The sequence below is a fragment of the Ochotona princeps genome, chromosome 4, assembly GCF_030435755.1.
Source record: "Ochotona princeps isolate mOchPri1 chromosome 4, mOchPri1.hap1, whole genome shotgun sequence".
Classification (NCBI taxonomy): Eukaryota; Metazoa; Chordata; class Mammalia; order Lagomorpha; family Ochotonidae; genus Ochotona; species Ochotona princeps.
Window position 1 is genome coordinate 68,417,009 of NC_080835.1, and position 16,433 is coordinate 68,433,441.

Here is a 16,433-nt window from a genome sequence, read left to right on the forward strand (position 1 = left end):
AGTATGCCCAGAATGTTACAGAAACTTGTTAAATACTTTTAGAATGAGTGGATGAATAGTGGATACTACACATTCAGCATGGTGTATGTGGCCAGCATGTTGGATCAGCAAAACATACAACTGAATCATATTAATTTTAAAAAGGGAGGAGGAAGGCATGGGGGTGGGAAGGGAGCAGGCTCTATAGCACAGTGCATTAAGCCACCAGTTTGGATGCCAGCTGCCTTTGTCAGGAGTGTTGTTTTTTTCTGGCTACTAACAGTTCCATTCCTGCTCCATCCTAATGAGTGTGGGAAGGCAGCAAATGATGATCCATGTTTTTGGGTCCCTGCCACCTATGAGGGAGATGCAAATGAACTTGTAGACCCCTGGCTTCATTGTGGTTCAGCCCCAGCTTTTGCAGGCATGTGAGAAGTGAATCAATACATGGAGTAAATCTTTGTGTCTGTCCTTCTCTCTGTGTCGCTATGCCTTTAAAATAAAGCAACAAATCTCGTTAAGTGTTGTTTGTTTAAAGATTTATTTTTATTGAAAAGGCAGATAGACAGAGAGGAGACACAGAGAGAAAGATGCTCCGTTTCTTGGCCCACTCCCTAAGTGGCTGCAAAGGCCAGAGCTGAGCTGATCCAAAGCCAGGAGCCAGATGCTCTTCCAGGTCTCACACATGGATGCAGGTTCCCAAGGCCCTGAACTATCCCCAACTGCTTTCCCAGGCCACAAGCAGGGAGCTGGATGGGAAGTGAAGCAGCCAGGACACAAACCGGCACCCATATGGGATCTTGTTGCATACAAGGCGAGGATTTTAGCCGTGAGGCTACCACACTGGGCCCTTAAGTGTTCTTAATGGAACATTTTTTTCCAGAATTTCTTTAGGATCAGATGAGAAATCTTATAACAGCATTTATTCCAGAAATAGTCTTTGAGTTCATCCAATCTACTAAAAGTTGTCTCAGGTGTTGAGGTTGCAATGCTATAATATGAAATTCAGATGACTAATAAGTGCTCATGAATAAAGTAATATAAAGTATATAATCACAGGACTTGAATATAATTTTGTTTGAGTTCCATTCTTGATTTTCCTTCATATTAATTTACAGTTCTACTTATCACTGGAGCAGTTCAAAAGGAGTTAAGCAGTGAGGTGATCTTGAAATTCCCCCTTGGCCAGATCAAGCTAAGGAGGTAAACAGAAGGTGTTAAGAGATGTGCTTTTCAAAAGCAACAAAGTTATTTCGTGTCCTCAGAGTCATCACCTTCTTAAGTGAGAGCTAGCAGTTTCCAAAGCAAAAACTTGTGTGTCACAGCCATTACCATCAAATGCAGCTATGACATGGTCTGAATTCAGCAGCCACCACTGCCAGCCAAGGCCTCTCCCACCTTCTGTATGGTTTCCCAGGCAGTGGTGACAAGAGTAGTTCTTTGAATTAGTCAATGCCCCGCCACCCTGTGTCAAGGACATTTTCACAGAAAGATGTTTGGGGAAATAAAAAGGCATTCTAGAAATCTCTGCGAAACCACTGAAGCATGCATCAGTCCATGACCCTAAACGACTTAATGATTTCACCATCAAACGAAACTTTTCACCATGTAGCTAAATAAATGTCTTGTAGGCCCCGAACACCTGTTCAGTGTTCCTTTGGGAACTTTTCTCTACTTTGTTCATTTAGAAGCATAAAACATGGTATGACATGGGCTTCAAATCAGCCATAAACAATATGTTGAATTTTGCTTCACAAATGTCACATAAATCAGAACCTCAGGGATTTGGTATCGACATGAAAACACTGCCTTCATCTTCAGCTTGGTCCTCTTCTCCCAACTCCCCCAGGATCCCTGTGCCTCAGAGCTACAATATCTGATGACGAATAAACATGATTTTCTTTCCTGAGATTCCCTAGTGTAAGAACGGAATGTAAAAAGAGCTTGTGGTTTTAAGGTATAAGGATTCAGCAGAACTAACTGCAAGAACAAAGCACCCCAACATTTATAAAACCTTCTGGCAAGATGAACAAAGGCCTCCCACAAAGTAGTTGTTATATTGTGAGGGATAGTATTTATTGTAGCTTTTATAATGTGGTGTTTGATGGTGAGAGCTTCGTAGTAGATAAAACTGTGTCCCCATCCCCAACTCTGCCCTCTGAGTCACCTCAAGCATGTTGTTTAATTTCTCTGTACCACAAACTGCTTATCTGTAAAATACCTATATCATTAGCGCTGCCATCAGGATTACCTGAGTTTATGCATGAGGAATGTTAGCATGAGGTATAAATGTAATAAATACGTTATTCATCACTGCAGTGAAATATGTGAGGCAGACTAGCTTTTTAAAGCAACAGAGTTTGTGTATGATTGTGGAGGTTCACAGTCTAAGGTGGAACCGTTGTTCACCCTAGTGACAGTGGTCTTGCCGACAGGGTCGCAGAGTGGCTCAGAGCATCACACAGATAGGGAAAGCCTGTATAGCTAGATCAGAATTCAGCCATATCTTCATGACGCCACCAGAATTCAGCCAAATCTTAACGACTCAATCCATTTACTTCCCAAATGTTCCACTTCACAGCAGTTGAAGTTGAAGTTCCTTAGCTTCTTTGAGTTGCTGCAATGTGGGAGTTGGCTTCGCAAGTTGTTGTGAGCCGTGCGTGCCCGAGACAGAGCTCTGATGAGGAGAGTAACCCAGAGTCTGCATCCCAGGCATGGAGTACACAAGTCTTCTGGATATTTTCTAACTTGTCCTGGGATGGAAAGCTCAAGCCGGAATGTCAAGGCACTCCCTGGGTAGCTAACAAAAGGCCAACAGGGTAAAATCTGTCAAGGTCATTGTGACTAGATCAGACCCAGTGTAAGTTACCAGACTGTTAAAGAGCCAGCCCTGAATGGCCACTCTTGGCAGCCCTTTGACAGTCTTCTCTTTTCCTAAAATTAGACAAAGTATGTTAGTGTTTTTTCTGTTCCAAGAATCGTCTCAGATTTTTAAAAGCTTACTCAGCGTTTATATCCTTAAAATGACATGAGGTGGTGCAGTCAGTTCATGAGGTAGTATTGCTTTAGACCAAATAATCAATAGTGTTCAATGGAGCAATTTTAAAGCAGCATCATGATGCTTTCTTATGCAGACATCTCCTCCACCCACAACTCCTGCTGTCTCCAACAAGCCAGTGCAAATATGGACTGAGTTGTGCAAATTGAACTCTGCAAGATAGCTTAAGGTGATAAGAGATACCTGAAACCTATAAAATTACTTATAAATTTTGGTGGATATGTTTGTTGTTCTTTATCAAAAGTCCATCGTTTTAATCAGCTGTCCAATTGGCTATGTGAAATTCTTTAGCATTTTTTCATTGCCCAGAAACTGTAGTTAGAAATTCAACCTGCAATCATTCAGACATCCTATGGAACACATATACTCAGTTTTATAAAGGCTCCCCAACTCTGGCTGTTAGATTGACAATTTCCATAGTGTCGGAACACTTTTATTCTGGGTTAATAAGGAGACTGATTGTGTCCACTGAAGCCTTGGCTAGCAAGAGCAGGTTAATTTCCCTCAGGAAGAAATTGGGGCTGGGGTATGAGGCATAGTTTGGGGAAAGAAAATCATACAGTTCTTTAACCTTTTGGAAACTCACACTTGGAAACTCAAAGATGAGTGAGGGATGCCTGGCTTAGAAAGGAAGGATGAATGGCTTGGGTGATGAAAAGAGTAATCATAAGGAGTACGGATTGCTATAAGCAGAGTGGTAGTGCCAGACACAATCGAGTAGGACTAGGGTTGTGGTGGTCATGTAGTGCAGCAAGTTAAATCTTGCAGTGCCAATACACTGGTTCAAGTCCCAGCTGTGCTGCTTCCAATGCAGCTCCCTGCTATTGTACCTGGGAAAGCAACATATAATGGCACAATTAACCAGTCTTTACACACTATTTACCACTCAAGGGACAAGAATTCCTTGCATAAGTAGCCAACTCCAGTTTTGGTGAAGGAGTATGGGGTCTGTTTTCTTTCCAGAATAGTCCAGTGGAACCATGTTAAAAAGTGATGCTCGGCAACTTGAGCTAACTTTTACTGGTCAAATGGTATAATTGAAAATCAAATAGATCTTTGGAGCAAGGGCTGTGATGGACTGAGAGACATGAAATGGATAAAACCCTAGAGTTTATAATGATCCTCAAAAACACTCAATTATCTCAGTTATTCCTGAGGAATGTGCTATTTGTGGTAGGCAGGTATTGTCACAGGCTAGAAGTTCTCTTCTGCCTCCCCCCAAAAGATGTTCCTCCCTAAATCTTTGGAATTTGTGAATGTGTCAGGTTCTCTGCATAAAGAGGGTTTTGTAAATATAATTAAGGTTGCAGATTTGAAGATAAAAAGAGGATCCTGGACTATCCAGGTAGTCTTAAGCTAACGAAATTCACTCCTCAGCCAATGACATTCTCCAGTTGGATTCTGAATTGCTGAAACAAAAGTAGAAGTCAGAGATTTGAAGTGAAAGAAGTGTTTGAGATGACATTGTGAAGTTCAGTATGGGGGAGGCAACATGACAAAAGAATGCAACCAGCTAAGGAGCAAAGAAGCCCCCGGCTCACATGAAGAAACAGGGACCTGAGTTCAGTAACCACGAGCTCTACCCAGCCAATCACCTGAACTTGGAGTGGATTCAGCTCCAGCACTTCCAGAATGCATCCCTGCCTCACCCACTGACTTCAGCTTGACTTGTGATTTCAGAAATACGACATAAAGGAGTAGAAAATGAATCCACTGTCGTCATTCCCATGTTGCAGGTTAAAAAAATAGAGGCTAAGCAAGGTGGAATACCTTGGGCCATCACTGGTTCAGAACTAGGTAAACAGGTTCCTTTCCTCCTTCAAACTATGCTGCTTCTCCAATGCAAGATGAAATATTTGACAACTTTTTTAAGGTAGGGAAAGAACTTAAAGGGGGATTTTTTATTAAGATGCCTGAGAGACATGATGCTACTTGCGGCCATCAGGAAGTCTCAGCCAGCACAGACTCCTCATAGCCCTCAGATCAGTACACTGAGTTAGTGTGGCCCAGCGACACGTGTTCCTACAAATGGGATGTTCTGACTTTTAACAACTTTCCTAATGGCATCTGCCAAACACATCTAAGCCAATGTATTTCCATAGTAAATTGAAACAAAACAAGAACATGGTTCTTCCAAAGGGTCGGTGGATGAAAATACATAGGAATATATATATGTGGTACTTGCATAGTAAGCTCTTAACTTGTTTGGCAGACAGTGAAGCCATCACACAAGACACCTGCATTCCATATGGAGTTCCTGGATTTGAATTCCAACTCCACTTGCCTTTCCAGCTCTTTTTTTTTTTTTTTAGTTATTTTGAGTCACAGTTACGGAAGGAGGGTGAGAAAGAGCCTGAGAAATGATAAATCTTCCATGCACTGGCTCATTCCCAATTGGCTGCAAAAGCCAGAGCTGAGCCAGGAGCCAGGAGTTTCATCCTGATGTCCAACATAGGTAACAGAGACCCACACATTTGGACAATCTGCTGCTGCTGTTCCCAGGTCATTTGCACAAAGCTGGTTTGGAACTGGAGCAGGCAGGACACAAACCTGTGCCCATATGGGATGCCAGCATCTCAGGCTGTATCTCTGTTATTCCAAAAAGCCAGTTGCTGCAGCTTCTTTCTAATGAGAGTCTGAGAGGCAGTCCATGACTTTTAGAGTACTTCAGTGCCTATAGCTCACGTGGAGTTCTGGGTTCCTGGCTTTGGTCTACCCAGACTCAGCTGTTATGGATATCTGAGGGGATAAAACAGCATATGGGAGATTTCTGTCTGCCATTCAATACATCAAATAAATAAAAATGTAAAAATAATTGACATAAGAAATCTCACCCTAAGGCCTCATTTTCCTTTAATCCTGGAGTAGTCACATGAAGAATTATTATTTCACCCTTTTTCCAGGGACAAGTTGAGGTACAGACAGTTTGGGCACCTGCCAAAATATGTATTGGTAGAGATTCAAACCCACATATTCTTTCTAAAAAATTACATGCCACCCCAGAAACTTTACACACTTGCACGTACAATAGAATGCCTTAGAAGAAGCATCTAATAGAGTAGCAAGAGCACTAACCCTGAATCAGGTAACCCAAGTTCAAGTCAGTATTCGACCAGTTGCTATCTGAGACAACTAAGTCTTGGTGTGTGTCCATTTTTTTCTGCCCAGTGAGAATAAGATCTTGCATGCGTCAGGTTATTGTAAAAATGAAAATGTGATTGTGGAAAGCTTCCTGGGTCTGTGATGTGTGGAACACATACACATTTTATTAATAGAGCCTGGTTCTCAACTAACATAAAATTGCAATAACATACCTGATAGTTATAAATTATGTGTCTGGCCTCCGTTGTGGTTGGTGAAAGACAGCAGAGATAGGCCTGGCCAAATAATAATCTAAAAGTTATGTTGATTTGATTCACAGACTCAGGATGTGTAGGATGTGTATGATTTTGTGATTTTACCATGCTTTTCTTATTCAAGTCATGCTTTGGTTTTATAAAGATAGGAAATCCAGCTTGTATTTACATGCTCTGTTGTTGCCAAATTTGACATTAAAAAACCTCCTTATGATAATCTCTGAAATTTTTAAGCCTCCCAAAGACATTAATTGAGATTGGCCAGTTAGACTGCATTCACTGGGACTGAGTGGACTGTGGCCTGAATCTAGCCTTCCTTCATTTCCAAACACTGTTTAGAATTCCTCACTGACCTGCTGCCTTGAAAAACAGATTACCCACACTGACCATTTGCACTTGGTCTTATTTCTGTTCTCCATTCCACACCTGATTCAAGGGTGGGATGGGGGGAAGCACTTTTGCCAAGACTGCTCCATGGCTTTGCAGTTCAAGGCACTGTCAAAGGGCATGGTTCTCAGTGTCTTCATTTGTCTCCTTTAGTATCATCTGCCTCTTAGCAGGTGAAAAAGGCAGTGGCCAAACCTCTCCTATATTTAGGTTGGTTCTGAGAGCATCTGCAATTGGCTGAAGGTAAAATAAGCAACAATCAACTTCTTAAAATATGAAACTTTTCTATTAAGACAAAATTTCCCTGACTGTAATTGATCTGTGCCTGACAACTTACGGAGAATCAATATTTGAAAATGAATTTTAATGTTGAAGGCAGCAGAGGGATTTCTATTTAAAACAGTCTCATGATTAATGTTCTTGAAATGATAATGGCCATGCCAGTTATATACTTTGTAAATTACAGTTTCTCTAAAATATGTGCATATTTATTTGTTCATATGTGAGTGATCCTTACACTGATTCTTTATATGCAACTTAAACACTTAAAGAAGTAGTATGATAAATGTAGAACTGACTCAAGAGGACCCAGGTTTGAGTTTGATACTATCCCTTAACTTCTGTGATCCTTTCAACATTGGAAAGTTAAAAGATAGAAAGTCATAAGAAATGATAATGACACAGATTTTTAAACTCTATAACAAATACCAGCTGACATGATTTTTCTACTAAACATGGAAAAACAAAGCTTGAAATCCGAGCGAGAACATAAGAGCATCACCCTTGAAATCACAACTGAAGACTGCTGTAAATACAGTTGTGAAATGCCAGCAGAGGCAGAGCAGGATTGCAGTAATTTAGGATTTAATTAGTTCCAACAAAGACAGAACCCTTACCCTCCAACTCTTGCTGTGCACATTTCATACCATGAGCCTTTGTAAAGCAGGGTTTGGCCTCTGCCCGGAGTTAGCCTAGAGGAGCCTGCAAAACGCAAAGTGTTTGTGGTGGGCAGCATTGAAACCAGCTCTGAAGAGACTTCCTATATTCGAGTTTCCTCCTGCTTTTGAGTCCATTGTGCTTCTTTGGGTATTTCAATTACCATTTTGAACACAACATCTTTGAGAGTTACTTTGCTTTGTTTGTTACTTCAGGAGCTCACAAATGGCCCCAACTGTGGGAAATAAAGAGCAAATAAGGAGAAGGAAGTCTTTTACAGAGAAACACTTGTTCTGACTATAGATTAGGCTCTGCACAAAGCAAGCAGAAAGAGGCAAGCTTTTCAAGAGCACATCAACTTTTAAAACTTCATGAAGGTCAGGGCAGGCTTGCTGGCCAGAAAGGCTTTTCTTTTTTTCCCGTTGCTATAACTAACTGCTTCTGTGAACATTAATATTTTAGCATCGTGATGAACTTAAGCTTTTAAAAAAATGGGCATCCAAGCAACCTGGTATGATCTTATAAATAGAGTAGATATTAAAATAAATACCCAAAGCTATCAATGTAATTCCTAACTGCTTTTCTGCCATGGACTGTATCGTAAAGCTTGTTCTCCAGCAGGCCTGCTCCCAGGGTCAGCTGGTCCTGGCATGGAAGTGAAAGCACCGCCCCAATTTTCTCACTTAAAAAAAAATCACATCTGTGCGAAGGTAAATAAATTTCTAAAGGCAGCCAAAAACATGATTACTAGAGAATCATTAGAGCTTTTTCTCAGCCGAGATTGAGAGAGCATCACTATGTCTGTAGCTATGCATCATTGTGCTCTAGGTATCAGTTAGACAAGATAACCATATAGTTAGACAAGATAAAGCAACTTGAATTACAAGGAAAGGGCCCAGCACAATAACCCCGCAGCTAAATCCTCACCTTGCATCTGCCGGGATCCCATATGGGTGCTGGTTTATATCCTATCTGATCCACTTCCCATCCAGCTCCCTGCTTGTGGCCTGGGAAAGCAGTCAAGGATGGCCAAAAGCCTTGGGTCTCTGCACTCGTGTGGGAGTCTTGGAAGAAGCTCCTGGGTTCTGACTTCAGCTATTGTGGTCACTTGGGGAAGGAACCAGTGGACAGAAGATCTTTCTATAACCCCTTTGTACATCTGCCTTTCCAATGATATAAATAAATAAATCTTTTTTAAAAATATGAACAAAACTAAAGCTACCTCCATTTCGATGATTTTCAATCACATGATTTTCAGTGATAACCTGATATTCTTGAAAGATTGCAGGAAAAATACTGTAGATTATAACAGAATTGATTAACTGCTTATGAGCATCCACTGACACATAGTCAAAAATAGCAAAAATATTTATTGGGGAAAAAAATCCCATATTGCACTTGCATAAACTTAGAATGTGTTCAAAACCTACTGAGGGAAGCTAAAATACCTCAAAACCACACAACAGATTTGAACAAAAATTTTTTTAAGATTTATTTATTTTATTACAAAGTCAGATATACAGAGAGGAGGAGAGACAGAGAGGAAGATCTTCTGTTGGGAAGTGGAGCTGCCGGGATTAGAACCGGTGTCCATATGGGATCCCCACGTGTTCAAGGCGAGGACTTTAGCCGCTAGGCCACGCCTCCAGGCCCATTGAACAAAAAATTTTTGAAGTTTTTGAATTAGAAGGCTGCTTTTTAAAGACTAAAGATTTATTTACTTTTATTTTTAGGAAGGTTACTTTTTTAATAAATCAGTTCTCCTACTACTTGAAGCATAATCCCTTATCAAATTTCTACCAGAGATTATACAGTTTGATTATTTATCTGGAAAGAATCCTGAAGAGCAAAAGTGGGCCTAAATATACCTTAAAGCATTCGCCATTAAAACATTTTGATACTGATATGTGAAAAGATAGGTGAGCTTATGGAATAGGTTATAAAATTCAGAAATTAATTGCTTGTGTACTTTAGTATGCAATGGAAGTGGCTCTTCAACTCAGTAAACAGTCATTTTTTTTTGTTTTTTGTCTTTAAAGATTTGTTTTTATCTGTTTATTGGAAAGGCAGATACATAGAGAAGAGATACAAAGAGAAAGATCTTCTGTTGGCTGATTCACTCCTCAAGCGGCCACAACGGCCAGAGCTGAGCTGTTGAAGCCAGGAGCTTCTTCCAGGTCTCCCACATGGGTGCAGGGACCCAAGGCTTAGGGCCAACCTCTACTGCTTCCCTAGGCCACAAGCAGGGAGCTGGATGGGAAGTGGAGCAACACTGTCAAGAACCACTGCCCATATGGTATCCCAGTGGATACAAGGCAAGGATTTAGCTGCTAGGCTATTGCACCAGGCTTGAAAGTCCTATTATTCTAAAAACAGCATTGGTTTAAATGGAGACTAAAATTGGGACCCCCCCCTCCCAGTAATATATTAGGATAAACTCCAAAAGAACTAGAGGAATAAATGAAAGAAAGGCAACATTCAAATGCTATTTTTTTTAAGAAATGGTCATGGGGCTCTTGGCACCAGCAGCAAAGGCACTGCTTGTGGTGCCTGTGTCCGTATCAGAGTTTCTGGGTTTGAATCTTGCAAGTGCTTCCACTTCTAGCTCTCTGCCACTTCACACGCTGTGAGACAGCACGTGATGGCTCAAGTACCCGGGTTTGTGCCACCCTTGAGGGAGAACTGGAGGACATTCAGTCAGCAACAGCCATAGCTGTTTAGATAATAAGCCAACAGCCTGGAGCATACTCCTGCCGTTTCTCTTTTACTCTTTCTCTAAATAAAAATAAATTAACATGGATGTGTTTTTATATAATTTGGAAGTATAGAAGATGTTTGAAACTCTAACATTGACAAATGCTAAAGGAACATAATTATGTACTCACTTTTGCATGATGAAAATATCACTATGCAAAGTAAATTTAAAGTAATTTATGATAAACTTGAAAGTATATTTGCAATTTATATCACCAAGCTTCCAAAAATGAAGCATAATATTATCTAATTTGTAGAAGAATAAGCTGATATAAATAGTATAACAGAAAAAGAGATGCAAATGGATCTTAAATATATGAATATACTCAGCCTCATTGATGGCAAGATAAATGCAAAATGTAAGAGGCCGGCAGCGTGGCCTAGCAGCTGAAGTCCTCGCCTTGGATGCGCCTGGGATCCCATATGGGCGCCGGTTCTAGTCCCGGTGGCCCCACTTCCCATCCAGCTCCCTGCTTGTGGCCTGGGAAAGCAGTGGAGGACGGCCCAGAGTACTGGGACCCTGCACCCATGTGGGAGACCCGGAAAGAGGTTCCTGGTCCTGGCTTCGGATCTGCACAGCATCGGCCATAGCATTCACTTGGGGAGTGAATCATCGGACAGAAGATCTTCCTCTCTGTCTCTCTTCCTCTCCGTATATCTGACTTTGTAATAAAAATAAATAAGTCTTAAAAAAAAAGCCATTCAGAGTTTAAAAAAAAAAAACTATACTAAGATGCCATTCTTCTATCAAATGGGTAAAAATTTCCAAAAATCATAATAAACACTGTTGTTATGGCTGTAAGATGATTATTCTTGTATATTGCTATGGGAATGCAAAATGATAAAACTCAAGAAGGAGAAAAAGCCATAAATAATTATTATGATGTCTTTGAATATGAGAAGTGTTAGCATGGGAAAGGGAGATACATATGTAAACGCAAGAACGAGAGGTAAAAAAAAAAAAAGGAAAAACACCTGATCTATTTTGACTTGGAAGTAGCAGTAAGATTTAACGAGACATTTACTTATTAAAAATCCAATCAAGTTGCAAGGAGCATTCCTAGTACTAGGTGTTGGTCTTTAAATACCATTTGTAACTTAAAAAAAAAAACTTGTAGAAATGCATAATTCAGTATTTGGATGTACATATGCAACACGACCCTGGGAAAATTACCAGTAGTACTACCAGAAATCAAGAAATCTGTTGAACAGCAGTAGCATTGTTTCAGAAGATCCTGAAACCAGCTAACCTGAAGAATCTCACTGGGCAAAGAAGGGCTGCTTGTGCGTCACATAGCTATAACAGATAACACGTATTAGATACAATCAAGTTAACGAGTTCATTATAATGCATTGTTGGTCACCTTGGGAAGAACAAGAGATGCACTCATTATTGTAAAAAAAAATGGTGAAGAGAAAGAATTAAGGACTTATCCTGTCTTTCTTTCAGGAAGTATACTTAGGAATAATGAAGTTGTTAGAAGATTTGTTTTGGTAGAACTATTCCAGCAATGAATTGAGGAAGGAGTCATATAATTAGGACATTACCATCTGGGCTTTTAAAATCTTTTATATGTAATGGTCATCAATGCTAATAACAATACAGGAGAAAGGAGAAAAACAGATAACACATGTTTCTAGCAGTAAGTTGAACATAATAATCATGAACAACTTTCATCCAAATGAAAAAGAAGAAATTGGAATTGATTCCGAATTTCATTAAGTTTCTTAAACTACAAATTTATAAGAGGTACAAGGGAAAGAGACAGAAATGTGGAGACCATAGAGTTGCCATGAGAAAATTCAGACTAGGAACTCAGGAGAAAAAGAGACGTTTTGTCAACACCAATCGTAACAGCATAATAAATTGCACAAGCATAGAATGAAAGACTCTATGATCTATGCTCAAAAGACATATCAACCAAAGACAGTATTAGGGTATTGTTTGCATGTCTTGATTAGAACTATTATATGTGTACACATGCACACATGTATATGTATATGTAAACAATAAAATGTATTACAACTCTTAGTGAAGTATAAACATCAGTTGAACATTTGATATATTAGGGAATTTTATCTGTTTAGGTACAGTAATGATACTGGATATGTTAATGATTCCTATGCTTTAGAGATACATGCTGATATTGAATGGTGGCTGATAATTTGCTACAAAATATTATGGAGAGCAAGTAGAGATGAGTGAGGAATACAAATAAGAGGAGACGGATATACAGTGTATTGGTAATTGTTACAGCTGAGTAATGAATATGTGGGCATTAAAACATTATCTGAAAGTTTTTTATAACAAAAGGTTTTATGAAAAAATAATTTTGAAACTTTTAGTTGCTTTTCATTCCATGTCCTGTGCTAGACCCCTCCCACAGCAGGTCAGCCTCAGTGTGTAGACGTGGCCGTTGAGGAGCCCTGACTGCTCTGAATGCATCTCTGTTCATTCCTCCCTTTTCTGACTCCTCTTTGTTGCTCACTCTGTTCCACACGTAATAGGAACTTAAGATGATAAGAGCTTAGCAAACTAAGGTCACAGTGTGAACATTCCTCTTGTGCCTCAAATAATGTCATGGATTTATGGCCTTATGCTATTTCTATTAATAGTGAGAATATTGATCACCTTATAGTTTATTTTCCTACTAAAGTGAACTACTGGTTTATCGTCAGCCTCTAATCACAGATGTTTTTGAAGAGAGTTTCCTATGTGTTGAGAGAGCTTCTTGAAACTAAGATCAAAAGATAGAGAGGGAGTCAGATGCTTTTATTAGCAATGTGTGAGTTGGCACTGGTCATCACTCTCGTCTTCTTTTAAATACAGGTATTTATCAAAGTGCTGGATAATAATGATAATGGCCCAGAATTCTCTCAGCCACATTACGATGTAACAATTTCAGAAGATGTGCTACCAGATACAGAGATATTGCAGATTGAAGCCACAGATAGAGATGAGAAGCACAAGCTGAGCTACACTGTCCACAGTAGCATCGACTCCATCAGCATGAGAAAATTCCGCATTGACCCTAGCACTGGTGTGCTGTACACTGCCGAGAGACTGGACCATGAGGCCCAAGACAAGCACATCCTCAACATCATGGTAGGATGAAACTGATCATTTACTTTATGATACTGCCACTTATCCCTAAGTCACAAACCTTGATCCTCAGAAGTAGGATTCATAGCCTTTTCTAATTGGTAGTAAATTTGATTTTTTACAGTTAGGTTGCGTTTAATGTTTTGCTTTTTTCCAAGACAATGAAAAATTAATGTTGTTAAGGGGTGACTGGTTGCCAAACTGAAAAATTAAGCAAGTTCTGAAGACAGAGGCTTCTTGGTAAATGCTATTGAGAGACTGGCTTGAGAGGAGAGATCAGGTCAGGTTTCAGGTACTGATATTAGCATGCATCCAGAAAATTTTGAGGAGAAGCTTAAAAGAAATTCCTTGAGAAGTTAATCATAAGGGTAATCATTTTCTCAGCATATGCAATGCTCAGTCTGTGGAAGCATTTAGAGATCAGCTTATTACTTTCACTAGCATTGAATCCAGCAGTGATTACTGGCACAGAAATGAGGTCTCAGGACACACCCAAGCCTGCGTGGTGTTAACTCCAAATTTATTGCCACATGGCATCCAAAGAATGTAGGAGAAGTTGCTCTGCTTTTAAAATTTTCCTTGTTCACATATTTGGAAGATAGAGATTAATAAGAAACATCCTTGGTTAATTTAGGAACTGCAACAGGTCCCTTTAACCACCCAGTAACTCCATGGAAATTACGCAGCCACTACCTGTAAGAGCCACTACAGCAGTTCTTAATGCTAATCAAGATAACAGAGACTTAATCTTGTAAACTGATTAGCTTTATAATTCACTAAAACTCTGCAGATTCTCAAGTAAGTGCTTGGTATATAATAGGTACTTGAGGAATAGCTGTTCACTGAATGAATGAACGAGGGACCAGGGAGATGTGACAGATACCTTTTGTGAGTCATTCTTACATCCTTTGGCCCTTCATTCATTCTTCAGTGAATAGCTATTTCTCAAGTACCTTCTGTATCCCAAGCACCATTCTGAGCCACTGAGTACCGAAAATACATTCAACCAGAACTGCCTGGATTTCAATGTTCCCCCAATAAAGCATAGACCCTGAGGGTGGCAAGCCAGTCTACATTCAGAGAAACACATTTTGTGTATGTTCTCTTCCAGGGTTCAGCCCTCGTGCTCATGTTAACTTCATTCTCACTGTTTTTCTAGTCATTTCCTTTCCTTCTTCCTTTAACATAATCTGTTTGGCCACCTTCCACTATTAATCATTTATATAAGTGAATATTTGTAGCCGACAACTTTTGGCTGTCTTCAAGCTAATCCATTTGAATCATTTTGCTCATCCTTCTACATACTGTTTCTCAGGACACATTTTTCTTTGATGTCTCTTCTGGGTTTATTCCCTAATTTCTTCCAATCTTTAAAGTTACATAGCTTAAAGCTGAACAAAGCAAAAGGAACCATTTCATTAGTACTAGATTGAATTGATTGCTTATCAGTTTCTGCTGTTTGCAAATTGAAACTTTTAAAGTTGTCAGATGAGCTAGTTCAATAAGATCAAATGGAGAGTCTCAATATCAGAAATTAGGAGTATGATTTGATTCTTCCCAGTGTTCAAATTTGCCTTTAAATATATTGGCTGTTCTTGGATAAAAATGCCATCACCACTATCGTCATTTAACTACCTCTGCTTGGTCTTTGTTCTCTGGAAGCTGAATATTAGTGTGAGTTGTTCTTATCACACACCTTGAAGACAGTTAGTGTATAATGGTACTTACCCTGTGTTACACATGTCTATTTACTTGTTTGTATTCCTCACACTAAGCTTCTTGAGGGCAGCAGATGTATCTGATTCAAAACTAAATACTGACAAAGGAGTCAAGCTGGAGATTTCACCAAAAATCATTGACAGTAAATGCTTATTGGAGAAAGTGATAGACAATGCCAGCATCGCTTTAGCTAGTTCCACTTTTGGTTTCTACTTTAGAATTGCTTCCACCTACCATTGCATTCACAGCTATATGCAGACTAATAAGGTGAATGAGTGTGCAAGGGAAGCCAGAGTGAAGTGTGTTTTCGAGAGCAATGCTATTTTCAGTTATAGACTGCACCTAGACAATGGGCTAGGCATGAAGCCGAGCAGTTGAAAGTATGTTGTTCCTGCTTAGTTGGCTCACCTGCCTGTTTTCTGCCTTGAAAAATACATTTCCTGAGTAATGTATAATGTGCCTGTGACTGGATAATGCACTTGCTGTGCATCGGCTCATATTATTTTGGCCACAGACACAGCCATGGGAGTTCTTTTCAGTTCAAGAATGTGGTCTACTACTGCTTCTATTTTGCCTAAAGGTCAGAGATCAGGAATTTCCTTATCGAAGAAACTTGGCTCGAGTCATTGTGAACGTGGAAGATGCTAATGATCACAGTCCTTATTTTACCAACCCACTGTATGAAGCATCTGTGTTTGAATCTGCTGCTCTGGGATCAGCTGTTCTGCAAGTGACCGCTCTGGACAAAGACAAAGGGGAAAATGCAGAACTCATATATACCATAGAATCAGGTGAGAGCTGTTGCACTGTACAGATTTCAGTTTCATGCATGGCATTCGACCTAAAGTAGCTTTTATCGCCTTGTGAAATTCATATTGTTACCACTGGAAAATCTCCAAATGAAGTTTTCGGCCAAGTAACTTCCCTATTTGTGTGATAATAGATAGTATATAATTGCTTGGCGTTTCGCTAAGGCGTGTTCCATCCATAACAGCAAGGAAAGGGCTTCCTTTGTTGTGTTCAATCTCAGATGTTGCTGGCATGGAGAAGAGAAAAAAAATGTAGTAATTTCAGTGGTTTTTATGCATGGGTCAATAAATCATGGCGTCAGAATAAAATAATCAAAGCCTCCCATTGCCTG

The 16,433-nt window shown here is 39.7% G+C and overlaps 1 protein-coding gene across 1 annotated transcript in view; it reads left to right on the plus strand.

The window, feature by feature from the left end:
• LOC101522123 (protocadherin Fat 3) overlaps positions 1–16,433 on the plus strand; it is a 123,796-nt gene that overhangs the window by 13,554 nt on the left and 93,809 nt on the right. The window contains exons 4-5 of the mRNA XM_036493716.2: positions 13,301–13,576; positions 15,873–16,083. Coding sequence (XP_036349609.2) covers positions 13,301–13,576; positions 15,873–16,083 — 487 coding nt within the window. The remainder of the gene's footprint in view (positions 1–13,300; positions 13,577–15,872; positions 16,084–16,433) is intronic.